Here is a 17,485-nt window from a genome sequence, read left to right on the forward strand (position 1 = left end):
CTGGCAACCATTTTGGAAATTCCGTCATTGTTGGATTCCCGTCAGAAGCAGAAAGCTGTGATTGAATTTTTTTTGCTTTGGGGGAATCACCCCGAAACATATTTCTTTATCACTCTTTGAATTGTTTTGCTTTGGGGGAAAGCACCACACGAGTGATGAAGAAATATACAAATCAGGAATAAGGGAAACGAAATAATTACATTCAAGTACTAAAATATTGTATGTGTATATGAGAGAGATAAATACACTATATATACACTATATATATATATACACTATAATACACTACTCACACACACACAATGGGTAGGGAAAGTACTGACCCGAAGCACACAGCTAAAATAACGAAGGAGTGGGTTCAGAATAACTCCGTGAGTGTTCTTGAATGGCCCAGCCAGAGCCCTGACTTAAACCCAATTGAGCATCTCTGGAGAGACCTGAAAATGGCTGTACCTTTGTTTTTGTCGTATACTAAAGAAGAAGAGAACATGGAAACTCCACACAGGCAAGGCCGGATTTGAACCCGGGTCAAACAGGTGTGGTGTGTGTGTGTATTATATGTTTATGCTATATATATATACAGACACACGCACAGTCCCCTCCACAAGTATTGGAATGGCAAGGTCAATTCCTTCTTTTGATCTGAAATCCAAATGTCTTCAATATACAACAAAAACAATGGAATTGACCTTGCCATTCCAATACTTGTGGAGGAGACTGTGTGTGTGTGTGTGTGTGTGTGTTCAGCATAAGCATATAATACACACACACACACCACACCTGTATATATGCGGCCTCGCCTGTGTGGGGTTTGCATGTTTTGCCCTTGCCTCCGTGGTTTTACTCCGGGTACTCCGGTTTCCTCCCACATTCCAAAAACATGCATGGTAGGTTAATTGAAAACTCTAAATTGCCCGTAGGTGTGAATGGTTAGTTGTTTATATGTGTCCTGTGATTGGCTGGCAACCAGTTCAGGGTTTACCCCGCCTCTTGCACAAAGATAGCTGCGATAGGCTCCAGCATACCCGGGCCCCTAGAGAGGCTAAGCGGTATGGAAAATGAATGAATGATTTGTTTTACTTCTCCCTACTCCTTTTGAACATATACAATGTACAATCCTTTGGTTATTATTTCCTTGTTTGTTTTTGTTTTGTTTTTTGGTTTTGCTGTTTTTCCATTTGTCGCAAATTTATCTTGTTTTGGTTTGTTTCTGTATATGTTCAATAAACATAAAAAAACAGTTTCAAAAGGTTGTAAAACATGTTTGGGGCTAAGTTTATCCCATTGATGATGACTCATGATGGTGATGTCATCAATGGTGACGCTACGATGTTCTCTGATCAGTGCGTCAACACAAGCATTTTCCCCAGGATTAACCAGATCGTCTATCGCTCCTTTACTTGTCATGGAGGTTGGGACTGTATTGGACAGGTGATAGATGAGCAGTGCCTGGTTTTCTCCACACATACCGCTTAGAATTAAGTCCAAAACGTTATCTCTTGGTCTCATCAGACCAGAGAATCTTATTTCTCACCATCTTGGAGTCCTTCAGGTGTTTTTTAGGAAACTCCATGCGGGCTTTCATGTGTGCACTGAGGGGAGAGGCTTCCGTCGGGCCACTCTGCCATAAAGCCCCGACTGGTGGAGGGCTGCACCCGAGTTAAATATATCAGTGTCACAGCAAAGGCTCTGAATACTTATGGCTGTGTGATATTTCAGTTTTTCTTTTTTAATAAGTCTGTGAAAGTTTCAACAATTAATTTTTTTTCTGTCAATATGGGGTGCTGTGTACATTCATGAGGAAAAGAAAGAACTTAAATGTTTTGAGCAAATGGCTGCAATATAACAGAGTGAAGATTTTAAGGGGGTCTGAATACTTTCCGTACCCACTGTATTTTCAATACCCCTTATCCTCACTAGGTTCGCAGGTGTGCTGGTGCTTGTCTCAGCTGACTTTGGGCGAGAGGCAGGGTACACCCTAATTGGTTGCCAGCCAATCACAGGGCACATATAGACAAATAATCTTTAACACTCAACATTTGAAAATGTTTCGTGTTGGTTTACCGTCCAAATGTCATTTCCAAAATGGCTGACAGGAAGAGGACAGGCTTAAACAAAACATTTTTTTTTTTTTAATAAACCTTCAAACAAGTATTTTAAATAGGAAAGGTGAAAATGTCTCAAAATATTTTCAATTGCAAGCTAAGCAAATAAATGATAACTTCTAATATATATCTAACAGTAAGTTAAGTTATTATCAATTCCAATATTTGTTCATTGAAATTGTATTAATTTCTTCCCAAGTCTATTCTCTCCATTTCATAGCATTTCTCTTGGTATAACAGATTACAGTACAAGTCAGTGGATGTTAAATTGATTTTGTCCAATCAGATATCAGCCTGCTGCCATGTTAATCGAATCTGCCCAGGGGTTTCACTTATCAGCGCTGCGTATGCACATAACAGGGACTGAAAGATGCGTACGCAATTTCCTGTGCAAAGTAGGTGACCTCGCCAAAAAAAAAAAAAAAAAACGACGTGAAAAAGTGTGTAAACCATTCGTGTGCACATTTCAGAGACAAGGAAATGTAGCGATTCAGGAGATGGTGAATAGAAGCTATGCCTTTCACACATTCAGTTTCACTTAATATCAAACGTTAATGGATTTGATTTTACACTTTGTGTATGACTTTGTTGTTGTATTGTCTGTCCTTTTTTAAATAACTATATATATATATATATAAATAAATAACGACAAATTCCTTACATGCGCTGGTGTGCGTACGTACAGTTTGATAGGATTTTTGTTTATGATCGCTGTACGGCATTTTCAGCTTTTGTGCGTGCGTACTAAGAATCCTATGCACTCTTTGATAAATGAGGCCCCAGGACTTTCAGAATCAGTAGTGCTGGTCCATGTAACTTAAACTATGTTAGCAATGGGACTGTTTCTTTAACCAATCAGATTGAAAATCCTTCCTCACAAGGTCAGCGAGCTGGCCCTCAATGATGTCGGCACCGTTCTCTGATTGGTTGGTCAGAGCAAAACTTGTTATAGGCAACTTCAATTATCAAAACATGTCTGCACACATTAGCACATTCAATAATTAACAATAATCAGTACCTCTGGTGAGTGTGATGTTTATCTTTTTTGATATAAATCGATTCTAAACTGCTCCAGATGATACGTGGCACAGTTGCGTGCTGTGATCTTGTGTTTTATACAAGTATTGAAGGTTTCTATAATTGCGAGGTTATAGTGGGGATATTAAGTGATGGATTAAGTCGGGTAAGGTCCCATTGAAGGACTATGGTTTGCCGCTGACTAATACTTTTCTAAAGCCGTTTGCCGTGTGACATCGGTGTGTCTTGCATGCTGTGTTGCCCTGTGCTTCCCTCAGGGGGCAGCGGAGGATGCCACACCCAAGAAGGACAAAGGGGAGAAGAACGAGAACTATCAGAACGAGAACTATCAGAACGTCAAAGAGGTCAGCAAGCTTCTCCGCGTTGTCATGTGTCAATCACTCAGTGTGGACGGGGTTTTTGTGTTCAGTGTGTTTTGCTGGCAATATGCTTGTTTTTATTGTTGTGTCCTAACGCTGCGACTATTGAGGGTCTGTTTGAAACCTTTCTTCTGCTTCAAAATACTCAAATCACGTTTCCACTACAAAATACCAGCTCCACGCAGCTGTACTTTCCTTGTGTGGGTTTCTACTTGAATAGAGAACCCAAGGAAATTGAAAAAAACTGAGCCACGTTGAACACATCTGCACGCAAACAAGGACAATGACGGTCTTCTGCATTTACTTCTCTGCATTTTATCAGAGAGGAGACTGTGGGCAGCAATAAAACAAAGTGCTGCTGCAAAGGGGAGACGCCGCAGTATTACAATGTAGGGTGTGCAGCTAACATGCCAAGGTAACTCAAGCACGCATGTTCATTTTTGTCCTTTGTCGCCGAAATCCTCCATTACAATGGTGATGACCAATCTGCTCAACCAGTCGATGAACAGCAGTGGTTGATGTAGCCCATGTGGCATCTGCTTATAACACCTGCTTTAGCCAATGCAAATGCATCAACAGCGACAAGAGGCGTAGCTAGCCAAGTAGGTACTGTGCAGTGGAAAATGCTTTAATGCTTGCATTTGATTGTTTTTGTTTTGTTGATTCATCTTTTTTCACAGTTAACAACATAGCAACAATCTAGCCTCACTTTTCCATTTGGATTATTTTACATCAAGTATTTGTTTTCACTCCTCAACCAACCTTCTCCTCCTCTGCCTTCTTAGTTTGTTACTGAGTCGTAAGCTCATTTTAGTACAACCCCAATTCCAATGAAGTTGGGACGTTTTATGCTTGTAACACGTTCCAAAAAAGCTAGAACAGATGGCAAAAAAGACTGAGAAAGATGAGGATTGCTCATCAAACACCTATTTGAAACATCCCACAGGTGAATGGGCTAATTGGGAACAGGTGGGTGCCATGATTGGGTATAAAAGGAGCTTCCCTGAATTTCTCAGTCATTCACAAGCAAAGCTAGGGCGAGGTTCACCTTTTTGTGAACAAGTGCGTGAGAAAATAGTTGAACAGTTTAAGGACAGTTTTCCTCAACATACAATTGCAAGGAATGTAGGGATTCCATCATCTACGGTCCATGATATCATCAAAAGGTTCAGAGAATCTGGAGAAATCACTTTTTTTTTCGTCTTTTTCATGGACGCCCCCGCTTATTTCAGCAAGACAATGCCAAACCACATTCTGCACGTGTTACAACAGCGTGGCTTTGTAGTAAAAGAGTGTGGGTACTAGACTGGCCTGCCTGCAGTCCAGACCTGTCTCCCATTGAAAATGTGTGGCGCATTACGAAGCGTAAAATACGACAACGGAGACCCCGGACTGTTGAACAGCTGAAGCTGTACATCAAGAAAGAATGGGAAAGAAATCCCCCTACAAAGCTTCAACAATTAGTGTCCTCAGTTCCCAAACGTTTATTGAATGTTGTTAAAAGAAAAAGTGATGTAACACAGTGGTAAACATGACCCTGTCCCTGCTTTTTTGGAAAGTGTTGCAGCCATAAAATTCTAAGTCAATGATTATTTGCTAAAAACAATAAAGTTTAGCAGTTTGAACATTAAATATCTTGTCTTTATAGTGTATTCAATTAAATATAGGTCGAACATGATTTGCAAATCATTGTATTCTGTTTTTACTTATGTTTAACATAACGTCCCAACTTCATTGGAATTGGGGTTGTTTTATCTCATCTCCTGTTAGTATTATCTATAAAACCTTTAATCACATGGTAAGGCAATGTTTTCAGTAACATTTTAACATATTTAACTGTCATTGAAGTGTAAAAAGGTGTAATGTCTGTGTTGGATTCCGTAAATGGTCATACAACTGTAAAACATTTAATTCTCAAAAGGTAAAAAAAAAAAAAAAAAAAAAAAAGAATCAATTTCAATGACAAAGGGGTGAATTACCTTAAACACATTCACTGCCATTGACGGCTTTAGAAGTCAGATATCCATGTTAACTGGGAAGACCGGCAGTGAATGATTTAAAGGTCCCATGCCATCAAAATCCATACTTTTCCACTGTTGTATCATACATAACATGGGTCAAAATTAGTCTGTGACCTGGTTTAAGTTCGATAGCAATGCGGTTTGTGCATTGTATGCAATAGCCGATGAAAGCTAAAAAGCAAGAAAATGAGTTTCAGGCTTCATTGTGACGTAGTTACGGTAAACCCACTCAACTCAATTTTGAAAATGGCTGAATGAAAAGGCACCGGCTTCTTATGCAAAGCTAAAACTTGTACTTTGCATCACCTGCCAACCTCAGAGGAGTTGAGGAATAAATAGCTTCAAATTATTTTGGAAGAAATTCCTTATCATTTTGGAACCAGAATTGTGCTGTTTCCAACACATTTCATGGAAGATGACTTCATAAACTACATGGAGTACAGCAAAACCTGGAATTGTACCTTCAAAACAACATACCTATGCAAATGCAGTAGCTTCTTGGCATTGCTACTGCACTCCACCATCATCCAGTCCCCAAGAAAACTGCAATCTCGGGTCTGAATGACGACAAGCCTGTCGCCTTGACATCTAGGGTCATGAAGTCCTTTGAACGCCTCGTGCTGGACAACCTCAAGAGCGTCACAGGTCCACTGCTGGATCCCCTGCAGTTTGCCTACCAAGCAAACAGGTCTGCGGATGATGCAGTCAACATGGGACTGCACGTCATCCTAGAACACCTCGACAGCGCAGGGACCTAGGATCCTGTTCGTAGACTTCAGCTCTGCGTTCAACACCATCATCCCCGAACTCCTTTCCTCCAAGCTTCTCCAGCTCAGCGTCTCGCCTGCCATCTGCCTGTGGATTTACAACTTTCTGACGGGCAGGACACAGCAGGTGAGGCTGGGGGAGGCCACCTCATCCACACGCAGCATCAGCACCGGGGCGCCCCAAAGTTGTCTCCTCTCTCCGCTCCTCTTCTCTCTCTACACGAACGACTGCACCTCGACCCACAAACTCCTGAATTTTGCAGATGACACCACTGTCATCGGCCTCATCAAAGACTGTGATGAGTCTGCATATCGACAGGAAGCGGAGCGGCTGGAGCTGTGGTGCGGCCGACACAACCTGGAGCTGAACACGCTCAAGACTGTAGAGATGATTGTGGACTTCAGGAGGCATCCTTCGCCACAGCTGCCCGTCAAGCTGCCTTGTGTCAACCGTCGAGACCTTCAGGTTCCTGGGTATTACAGTTTCTCAGGTCCTGAAGTGGGCGAGCAACATCAACTCCGTCCTAAAAAAGGCCCATTAGAGGATGTACTTCCTGCGGCATCTGAGGAAGCACAGCCTGCCACAGGAGCTGTTGTGAAAGTTCTACACAGTGGTCATTGAGTCAGTCCTGTGTTCTTCCATCACAGTCTGGTTTGGTGCTGCGACAAAAAAGGACAAACTCCGACTGCAACGAACAATCGAAACTGCTGAAAAGATTGTTGGTACCCCCCTAACCAACCTTGAGGACTTGCAGACATTCCAACAGCTTCTTCCCTCTTGCCATCAACTTCTTAAACAGCTAACTTACAATTCCATTGCAATATGCTGCCAATTTTTTGTCTTGAGTTTATTGTCACATTTCTGTCGGGCCAATTATACATTACTCGTGCACTCACTGCAGTAGTCTTGCTACGCTGCACTATTTGCATATCTGTTGTTGACCAATACTGGCCACTCATGCCAGAGTAGCATCTGCACCACTTTCACACTGATTGACGAGTATCTGCAACATTTGCACAATTGACTTTGTCCCAGATTATCGCACTACTAGTCACTGTAAACTGTGTGAAATATCTGCTTGTTTTGGTGTGCATTGTTCGATAGCGCCTTCCAGAGGGAAGGGCCAGGAAAAGATTGTGACCACAAAGAGTCTATGGTAACTGATGGTGGTGTTAGAAGTGCATTTGGACTTTGTAAATTCTAGATAGTTGCTTTAAAGTGTTGTATTGTGTTGCCGTAGATACTGGAAAGGCTGAATAAGATGTGCAGCAGTGGTGTTTGGAAGAAGCAGCAGAGGTTGCTGAAGAACATGGGCGCTCATAAAGTCATGCTGGACCTCCTGCAGGTCTCCTATGACCAGGTGAGACTGCCAACATCCCAAAACACTGCTTTCCATTGTTATGATGGTACCCCGGTTTATGTTCCCCTAAAAATGTCATGATACCAGTTTGTACCCAAATGCATGATTCAGCACAAGAGAACCCTAAAGTTTTTACAAGTAATAAAGCAGTGACAGACGAGAACAGGTGGGCTGGAGGGGACACTAGACGTAAACAGGTAAGTATTGTGTACCACAGTGCTTCGTGAAGGACCAAGTGAGAGTAGTAGTAGTCCGCAATCCAAATCCAATTTCCAAGTCGGGTCTGAAAGCCAGTAATCAGGTAATTATCGTCAACCTCAGTTGTCCAAAATGTAAAATTCCAAGTCTAATACTTTACATGGTCAATAAACAAGGAGGCAGGGAGAGACTTTCAAATCCAGTCAGGTGGCAAGCAGAGGGAGAAGTTGTATTAAACGCGCAGTGTCCAAAATCAGGTTATTCCAAATACAGTTTAAGGTTCAATGTCAAAAGGCTGGACAGTATTGCAACGGTGAGAAACAATCTGGCACTAAGGTGAAAGGCAGAGCTGGTTAAGTAGCGCAAGGAACATAGTAGAGCAGATAACTGCCAATTTTGGGAGAATCATTCACCTCTTGAAACAAGCACTAACATTGCCACTCATACTCCTTGGGTATTGCACTTTTGATAAAACCCGTTAGCCACCTAAAAATCCAAGATGGCAGCCATTTTTCAAGATAGCCGCCATTGAATATACAGTATAATATATTGCATATTTCAATAATACTGCAGAGACTTGTCCCATTTGAATGATCTTGGTGTCAAATTGTAATTTTTTGACTTTATACTATCTCAATTTGGAACCATGGACTTACTCATTGGCTTCCTTGTAACATACATCAGTCCCAGAATCCTAATATTCTGCTAAATCGTAGGTTTGTGTTCCTGCCTCTAAAATGCATGATAGTGTATGTCGTTGTGGTGTTAGAGATTTAGTATGTGCAGCATCTTCAACTTGATATATGTCACATTGTGGTGGTGTACACTATGTAAACTATGCACAATGGCTTCCGATCCACTCCAAAGACATGGCGACCCTATAACAGATGTATCCTTGACTGCACAGGAGTTCCAAAAAGAAAACATTGTTGGACATAAAACAAGCCGACAGTTCTTACCAATGGCTATTGACCAAGCCCACGAGCATGCTGGTGCTGTCATCAAGGCAGACAGAGGTGCATTCAGCTTGACTGAGGATTTATCAGCACTGAGAAGATGGATGACCAACCACTTAGTTTTACAGGATGAGACAGCTTGTGGGACCAAAGTGGGTACTGAATACATCACCATGAGGAGACAGATTGAGAAGAAAGAGTGTTCCTTGAAACAGTAGAAAAGCTCTCACAAGGCATGAAATATACGGGCAATCCTTTCCAGGATTGGCAAGGTCCGTTTCCTGGAGGTAATGAAGGGGCTGAAAGGGGAATAATCCACCTATGAATTAATCAAGAAGAACAGGGTTGACTTTTTCCAACAGGTACCAGCCTCTGTTGACTCCTCAAAGCAAAAAGTGCATATATATACTGTACAATGGTGGTCATCTTAAAAAATAGCCACCATCTTGAATTTATAGGTGGCTAACGGGTTTAATCAAAAGAACAAGACCCAAGGAGTATGAACCAAGAAATTAACGATTGTTACAGTTATCTGCTCCACTAACAGGTGAAAACAATGAGGCTAATAATGAGGCATGTAAAGCTGAGGCACAAGAAAAGGGTAGCAGGAACTGGGTCTTTAAAACAAAAGGATGAGTAGGAAATGAGTGGAACTTTGGGAACGAAGATGTTAATAAAATTGATGGATCGGAGAGTGGGGGTGGTGGTGTGCATCGTGATCAGAGAGCGCAGACAGGGTGAGGTGTTGCCAATGAGTGTTTTCTCGATAAACATGGCACAGTGAATTTGTCTGCAGTGAAGAGAAGGAGAGGTGAAGTGAGAAGAAACCAGGGAGTACAATTTGCAGTGGCGGGTGTGAAAGAGACAAAGTGGATGGCAGCGTGGTATGTTTAGGAGAAAGTATGAGGATTTATTTCAGTAGAGAGCGCCTAATATGCTTTTAACTTGCAAGAGAAGAGAGTTGTTGTGTGTTTCAAATGTCAAATGTCTGATAAGCCAGCTTTCCTGAGTTTGTAGCAAGTGATGGTGGTTGTTAATATGTCTGCCTTTCAGTTCTGATTTTTGGGGTTTGAATCTGGGCACAGGTCTTCCCATGTGTAATTTGCATGTTCTCCCAATGCTTGTGAGAGGTTTTCTTTGGGTGGTCCGGCTCCAACATTTGAAAAACATACGTTAGCTTCAGCAGAGACTTTAAATTGTCTCTGTAAATATGAGCGTGAATGCTGGTTTGTCAATAAGTGTCCTGTGATTGTGATTGACTGACTACTAAAATGGGAAGTAGAAACCTACCAAAAAAACAGTAACAGCGTTCTTCTTATTTTCTTCCCCTTTTTGTTCTCCAGAACGATGTGAAGATGCAAGAGATTATCAGATATACTCACCTGTTCTTGCAGAAATTCTGCATGGGCAACCAGGAGAACCAAGTTCTGTTGCACAAGAACCTCAGTCTCTTCCTGAATCCAGGGGTAGGCAGCTAATCGTCCAGTTTACCATTGACATTGCGCCTCAGTTTACCAAAATAAAAAACAACACATCACACACATAACAATGTTTGTCATAGTACCAAGGCTGACCTGTTTCCAGAGGGCATCCAGCCCTCTGGAAACGACAAAGAAAGAATGAAAGAAGCTAGGCTAACGGATAACTGAAGCGAGGGCTACTCAATTCAGCCACTATTCCAACCCTTCTAGTGATTGTTCTTTGAAAAAAGCGGCTACCAACAAAATCTTTCCCCGTTGTGTGGTGTTATTAGAGACTGGGACTTCCTTCAGAGCAGGAGATGTTCACCACTCTGCATTCACACTGCAAATTAGGCCACCACTGGCTTATTGAATCATATATCCTCCATTAAGAGTTGGTTTTATTTTCATTCAGCACTTAATCACCAACCTGCCGAATTACACAAATTACACGTTACATTTTAATTAGTGTAGTGAACTCGTGCATGTGGCACATGCAGTGGACGCGTCACAAATACCTCATCCTCATGTTGACAACTTTGCTAAATATTCGAGCTTGTGCCATTTATCAGATGCTAACACTGTTAGCTAATGCTAATCTGTTCTCATCAAAGTCGGTGTGGGGGCAGTTTTATGAACAGTATTATCATGAAATTGAAATAAGATAACAAAAGATTTACCAGCTGTCCTGACTGTTCATTATTTGTACAAGCGATAAAAAAGATCGCAATCCCTTTAATTTGATTTCACCTCTCAACATTTTCAAAAGGTTGCAAAATATGTATGGGGAAGCTGCAATAGGCTACAGCACAGACAAAAAGTCAGTGTCCAAGATCAAAGGTGAAAAACAAGAGCCTGGTTTGAGTGACCTCAGTGACAAGAAACAGAGCGGCGGACCATCTTCAGCGGTTAATCATGGGAATAGTCCAGGCACTGATAAGAGAGTTCGTAGACTTACCTTTGGTGACATTGCTTAATTTCTAAAAATGAGCAATGGAAGTGCTACAAAAATCATGAAGGGCTTGTGCCAGGTGGGCTCCCAGACAACTCTCAGATGTGCACAAGGAAGTTTGAAGCTTGTTTAGAGCTTCTTGAGTGTCACAAAGATGATGAATCTTTTCTCAAGCATATAGTGCATGTGGATTAGACATGGGTTTATCACTTTAAGCCTGAGTCCAAAAGAACACCCATGGAATGGCATCACCCTACCTCCCCAAAAACAAAGAAATTCAGTCACAGCTCTCTGTTTCTGACGGGCATTCAACAATGACCTTATTTCCAAAATCGCTGACAGAAAGAGGACAGGCTTAAACAAACATTTTGTTAAATAAACCTTAAAACAAATATTTAAACTACAAACCGTGAACATTTCTGAAAAGAATTCAATTATTAATAGGTTAAATTGAATTGGGCTCATTACGTTTTGTCTGCCTCTCATACATCTTAATAAGCAAAAAGTGTTTCATGTTGGAAGTGTTGGAATAGTCTGCAGGAAGTATAGCAGAGCAGGTCCGACAGTTAAATGACAACATCCATATTTTGCTTGGAAAAAGCAGAAACATAGAATCAAAGATGGCGGTTGACCATCACCTAATTAACTGTTTGATATTGGCAAGAATGCACCCCTTTTTATCTACTGTTTTCCCACATCAGTCATGATGTTGAGCGTTTTCATGCTTAGCTTAGCTTGCATGTTAACACTGGCTGCCACAGTGAGTCATTTGACTGTCTGCGACTCGCTCCCTTCTTGTGCAGCTGCTAGACGCAGAGACTGTGCAGCACATCTTCAGCAACAACTACCAGTTATGCACGGAGATCTCGGAGAGTGTGCTGCAGCACTTCATCCACTGCTTGGCCACGCACGGACGCCACGTGCACTACCTCAACTTCCTGCACACCATCATCAAAGCTGAGGGCAAGTATGTGAAGAAGTGCCAGGACATGATCATGACAGAGGTGAGGGAGCTGCTGAGAGTATTTTTCCAGCATGGATCCAGCCTCCTGTGTGACCAGTACCCTGTGTCTGCAGCTGACCAATGCTGGCGAGGACGTAGTTGTCTTCTACAATGACAAGACCTCCTTCAACGTTATGCTGGAGCTGATGGCTGAAAGCAGGGAGGGCATTGGTGAAAACAGCCCGCTCAGGTAAACATGGCGGCCATGTACATCGTCCATGTGGAGAAAGGCTTTCAAGATGGTGCCGTGGTATGCAGGTACCACATCTCGCTGGTGGAGCTGCTGTCAGCATGTGCTGAGGGCAAGAATGTCTACACGGAGATCAAGTGCACGTCCCTGCTGCCACTGGAGGATGTTGTCCGCGTAGTGACGCATGAGGACTGCATCACAGAGGTTGGCTATATTTGTGTGTTCATGCTTGGAGATCACAGTACTGTATGCTTAACACCAGAAATGGGGGAGACTCGAGTCAAATGACTTGACTCGAGTCGACTCGAGTTGTCAGTTTTATGACTTGCTTGCCAAATACTTCAGAAAGACTTGACTTTGACTTGGAGCCATGATACTTGACTTGACTTTGACTACATGACTTAACAAGTCATCTCATTTAGAGTTGGAAATCTGCATTTTAATTGGGACAGTTTTGAGTGGATTTACAAAGTAAGGGTCAAAATGAACCGCAACATAATCAATGTAATTTTTTTCAACATAATACAAGGGTTAATCTAATGACAAAAAAAAACAACAAGATGGCGCCTACCAGTGTGGTCGCCTCCGTAACGCGCTCTCTAGTATTGTCTTTGTTTTTGTGTATTTCGTCCGTCTTTGGAGACCTTACACGACTCACTTACACAAGGGGAGACCTGCTAACCATCAAGGAGGCTACTCCGGACTTTCTGTCACCAACTTTCGAATATCCGCTCAGTTTTTTCCCCCGAGTTACTCACCGGAGCGGCGTCCGTGGTTTTCGGCGCATGGAGACGGAAGCGGCGCCACAGAGGATAGCGAGCCGGCATTCTTGTGAAACTCCGCAAGAGAGGACACAGATTGGCGTTCCCGTCGATCCACCTCGCGAATGTACGCTCCCTACCCAACAAAATGGACGAGCTTCATCTTCTGTTAAAGACCAGTAAAGACTTCGGACGTTCCGCGGCCATGTGCTTCACGGAGACCTGGCTTTGCGACGCTGTACCCGATGGCGCCGTCATGCTTCCCGGCTTCAACATTCATCGAGCGGACCGCGACATGGAATCATCGGGGAAAACAAAGGGCGGCGGGATATGCCTCCATATCAACGAAAAATGGTGTACGGACGTCACGGTGCTCAGCACACACTGCAGCCCGCATTTGGAGTCGCTATTCTTAAACTGTTAACCATTCTACTCGCCACGTGAGTTCGCATCGTTCATACTGGCTGGAGTCTATATTATGCCTCAAGCTAACACAAACGCCGTATTGCTAACGCTCGCCGAACAAGTCAACGAAATTGAAAAAAAACACCCGGACTCACCCCTCATTATTCTCGGGGACTTTAACAAAGCTAAACTCAACCAGGAACTCCCTAAATACAAGCAGCACATCGACTGTCCGACCAGGGAAAATAATACTTTAGACCACTGCTACACTACGGTAAAAAACGCATACCGTGCTATACCTCGTGCAGCCCTGGGCTCGTCTGATCACTGCTTAATTCACTTAATACCGCCGACGTACAGGCAAGAACTTAAATGTGCGAAGCCTACAGTGAAAACAGTCAAAAAGTGGACCAAAGAAGCCAAGATGGAACTTCAAAGCTGTTTAGACTGCACAGACTGGAGTGTCTTTGAAAATTCAGCTGGCAGCCTGGATGAATATACGGACACTGTCACATCCTATATCAATTTCTGTGAAGAGGTTTGTGTACCAACAAAATCATTTCGCACATTCAACAACAACAAGCCGTGGTTCACTGCTAAACTTAAGCAGCTTCGCCAAGCTAAGGAGGACGCATATCAGAGCGGGGACAGGGCCCTGTATAATCGAGCTAGAAACCAGCTTACTAAAGAAATTAACATTGCAAAGAGGATCTATGCAGCAAAGTTGGAAAAACAGTTTCGCACAAACGACTCTAAATCAGTCTGGCATGCATTCCAATCGCTGACTAATTACAAGCGACGATCCCCCCAAGCTGAGAACAATAGCACACGAGCCAACGACTTGAATACCTTCTACTGCAGATTTGAAAAGGACAGTTTCACACCACACACCCACCCAGCCGCACCCGCGACCACAACCACACCTCTGACTTCTGCGTTAACCATCCATGAACAGGATGTGAGACGCATCTTCAAACAACAGAAGATTAACAAAGCGGCAGGCCCGGACCCTGTGTCCCCATCCTGCCTCAAAGTCTGGGCGGACCAGCTCGCTCCAGTCTTCACTCAGATCTTCAACAGATCTTTGGAAATGTACAAAGTTCCATCCTGTTTCAAACGCTCCACCATCATTCCAGTCCCCAAGAAACCTGCAACCTCTGGTCTGAATGACTACAGGCCTGTCGCTTTGACATCTGTGGTCATGAAGTCCTTTGAACGTCTCGTGCTGGACCACCTCAAGAGTGTCACAGGTCCCCTGCTGTACCCCCTGCAGTTTGCCTACCAAGCGAACAGGTCTGCGGATGATGCAGTCAACATGGGACTGCACTTCAACCAAGAACACCTCGACAGTGCAGGGACCTACGCGAGGATCCTGTTTGTGGACTTCAGCTCAGCGTTCAACACCATCATCCCTGAACTCCTTTCAACCAAGCTTCTCCAGCTCAGCGTCTCACCTGCTATCTACCAGTGGATTTACAGCTTTCTGACGGGCAGGACACAGCAGGTCAGGCTGGGATGAGGCCACCTCATCCACACGCAGCATCAGCACTGGGGCGCCCCAAGGTTGTGTCCTCTCTCCGCTGCTCTTCTCTCTCTACACGAACGACTGCACCTCAGCGAACCCGACTGTCAAACTCCTGAAGTTTGCAGATGACACCACTGTCATCGGCCTCATCAAGGACGGTAACGAGTCTGCATATCGACAGGAAGTGGAGCGGCTGGAGCTGTGGTGCGGCCGACACAACCTGGAGCTGAACACGCTCAAGACTGTAGAGATGATCGAATTATGTATTACTCGTGCACTCACTGTAGTTGTCTCGCCATGCTGCACTATTTGCATATACTGGGCACTCATGCCAGAGTAGCATCTGCTCCATTTGCACACAGATTGAGGAGTATCTGTAACATTTGCACAACCAACATTGTCCCAGATGATCGCACTACTCGTCACTTTAAACCGCATACACGCTTTGAAGTCTCAGCGCCCTTTGCACAATGGTCATTGCACCGGATTATTGCAATATTAGTCATTCGAACTGCTCTAAGTGCTAGAGGACTCTGCATCTTTTTGCACAATTGTTTTTTGTCAATGTCTTTATGTCTCCAAAGTGTTCTGTAAACTGACTGTCTGTTGTACCAGAGCGGCTCCAACTACCGGAGACAAATTCCTTGTGTGTTTTGGAGATACTTGGCAAATAAAGATGATTCTGACAATTGCCAATTGTCCAGAGTCAGTGGGCAAAATTAATGAACAGACCCAACAGACCCGATTTAATTAAAGTAGAGGACATAGGAGGAATGGCGATTTTGTTCACATTAAATTTTTTTAAGGATGGGAAAATTTTTATGTCATCTATTATCACTTAATTACTAATCTCTTTCATTTTCCGTTAGCCCAGTAGATACACATCTAACTATATTTGACCAACAGAAAACAGTCTTGGCTTTTGCTTAATTGTGTTCTCTTAGTAACCGTAGGAGTTACAAGGCTGTCACCAAAATGTACAAAGCATTGTTTGTTCAGAAATAAAGTTCAGTTAAATTGAGATTGAAATACAACTTTAAAAACAATTCAGTGCAATAAATGAAATTAATCATAATCTCAGTTGTTGTTCATTTAACTTTTATAAGATATGAATCCGGCGGCACGGTGGCCGACTGGTTAGAGCGTCAGCCTCACAGTTCTGAGAACCCGGGTTAAATCCCTGGCCCCGCCTGTGTGGAGTTTGCATGTTCTCCCCGTGCCTGCGTGGGTTTTCTCCGGGCACTCCGGTTTCCTCCCACATCCCAAAAACATGCATTAATTGGAGACTCTAAATTGCCCGTAGGCATGATTGTGAGTGTGAATGGTTGTTTGTTTGTATGTGCCCTGCGATTGGCTGGCAACCAGTTCAGGGTGTACCCCGCCTCCTGCCCGATGACAGCTGGGATAGGCTCCAGCACGTCCGCGACCCTAGTGAGGAGAAGCTGCTCAGAAAATGGATGGATGGAAGATATGAATCCTTTTTTTTTTTTTTAGTTTTATGATTTATGAGGGAAAAAAAATTTAAAAAAAGATTTTAATTACCATACCAATATATGTTAAGACTGGAGCAAGATTGTTTGACTTGACTTGGACTTGACTCGACTTACTTGAAACTTTGTGGCTACTCGATTTGCTTGATTTTTTTATTTTTTCCCCCCACAGTGACTTCGGACTTGTTTAAGACTTGAAGGTTATGATTTAAAACTAGATTGTGACTTACGCCCACCTCAGCTTTTTTTTACATTTGCATGGTACCTGGTGTTTGTTGTGATAAAAGTATATATCACATTATTGTAAAGCACTGCAGCGTAATGCATAGTTTTAAAAAACTTTACCGGTACTGAAATAATGATTCAATTAAAATTTATTACACATAATTTTAAAACATTTGAAAACAAACAATTTGTAATCCAAGTGCATTGTTTGAATGCAAGTGTATTGTATTTAAAGTTAAATACAACTAAACTGTACCCAACAAATATACTCTTCTGGATTACGAAAAAGTTTAAGCCACTATAACATTATGGCCAGCTTGAACCTTAGCACTACGCTTAAATATAGGAAGATAAAGCAAATGCACTTAAATAACAGGGAGGAGTGTATAAGGACTCCAAGTTAAAAAAGAAATTCCTTAAATGTTATAAAACAAAACACATAAAAAGTATTAACTATATTGTACTTAAAAGTTCATTCACACACATTGCTCTGTGTCATTTTGTGTGCGCGCAGGTGAAAGTCGCTTACGTCAACTTCGTCAATCACTGCTACGTGGACACGGAGGTGGAGATGAAGGAGATCTACACGTCCAACCACATCTGGAAGCTCTTTGAGGACTTTACAGTGGACATGGCCCGAGTGAGCAGTTGCGCTTTGTTGTTTTACAG

The 17,485-nt window shown here is 42.8% G+C and overlaps 1 protein-coding gene across 1 annotated transcript in view; it reads left to right on the forward strand.

Moving 5' to 3' along the window:
* itpr3 (inositol 1,4,5-trisphosphate receptor, type 3) overlaps positions 1–17,485 on the forward strand; it is a 218,530-nt gene that overhangs the window by 121,256 nt on the left and 79,789 nt on the right. Inside the window, exons 28-34 of the mRNA XM_061693945.1 lie at positions 3,401–3,487; positions 7,532–7,651; positions 10,149–10,271; positions 12,021–12,221; positions 12,295–12,410; positions 12,479–12,614; positions 17,331–17,456. Coding sequence (XP_061549929.1) covers positions 3,401–3,487; positions 7,532–7,651; positions 10,149–10,271; positions 12,021–12,221; positions 12,295–12,410; positions 12,479–12,614; positions 17,331–17,456 — 909 coding nt within the window. The remainder of the gene's footprint in view (positions 1–3,400; positions 3,488–7,531; positions 7,652–10,148; positions 10,272–12,020; positions 12,222–12,294; positions 12,411–12,478; positions 12,615–17,330; positions 17,457–17,485) is intronic.

This window comes from Phycodurus eques, chromosome 1, assembly GCF_024500275.1.
Source record: "Phycodurus eques isolate BA_2022a chromosome 1, UOR_Pequ_1.1, whole genome shotgun sequence".
NCBI lineage: Eukaryota > Metazoa > Chordata > Actinopteri > Syngnathiformes > Syngnathidae > Phycodurus > Phycodurus eques.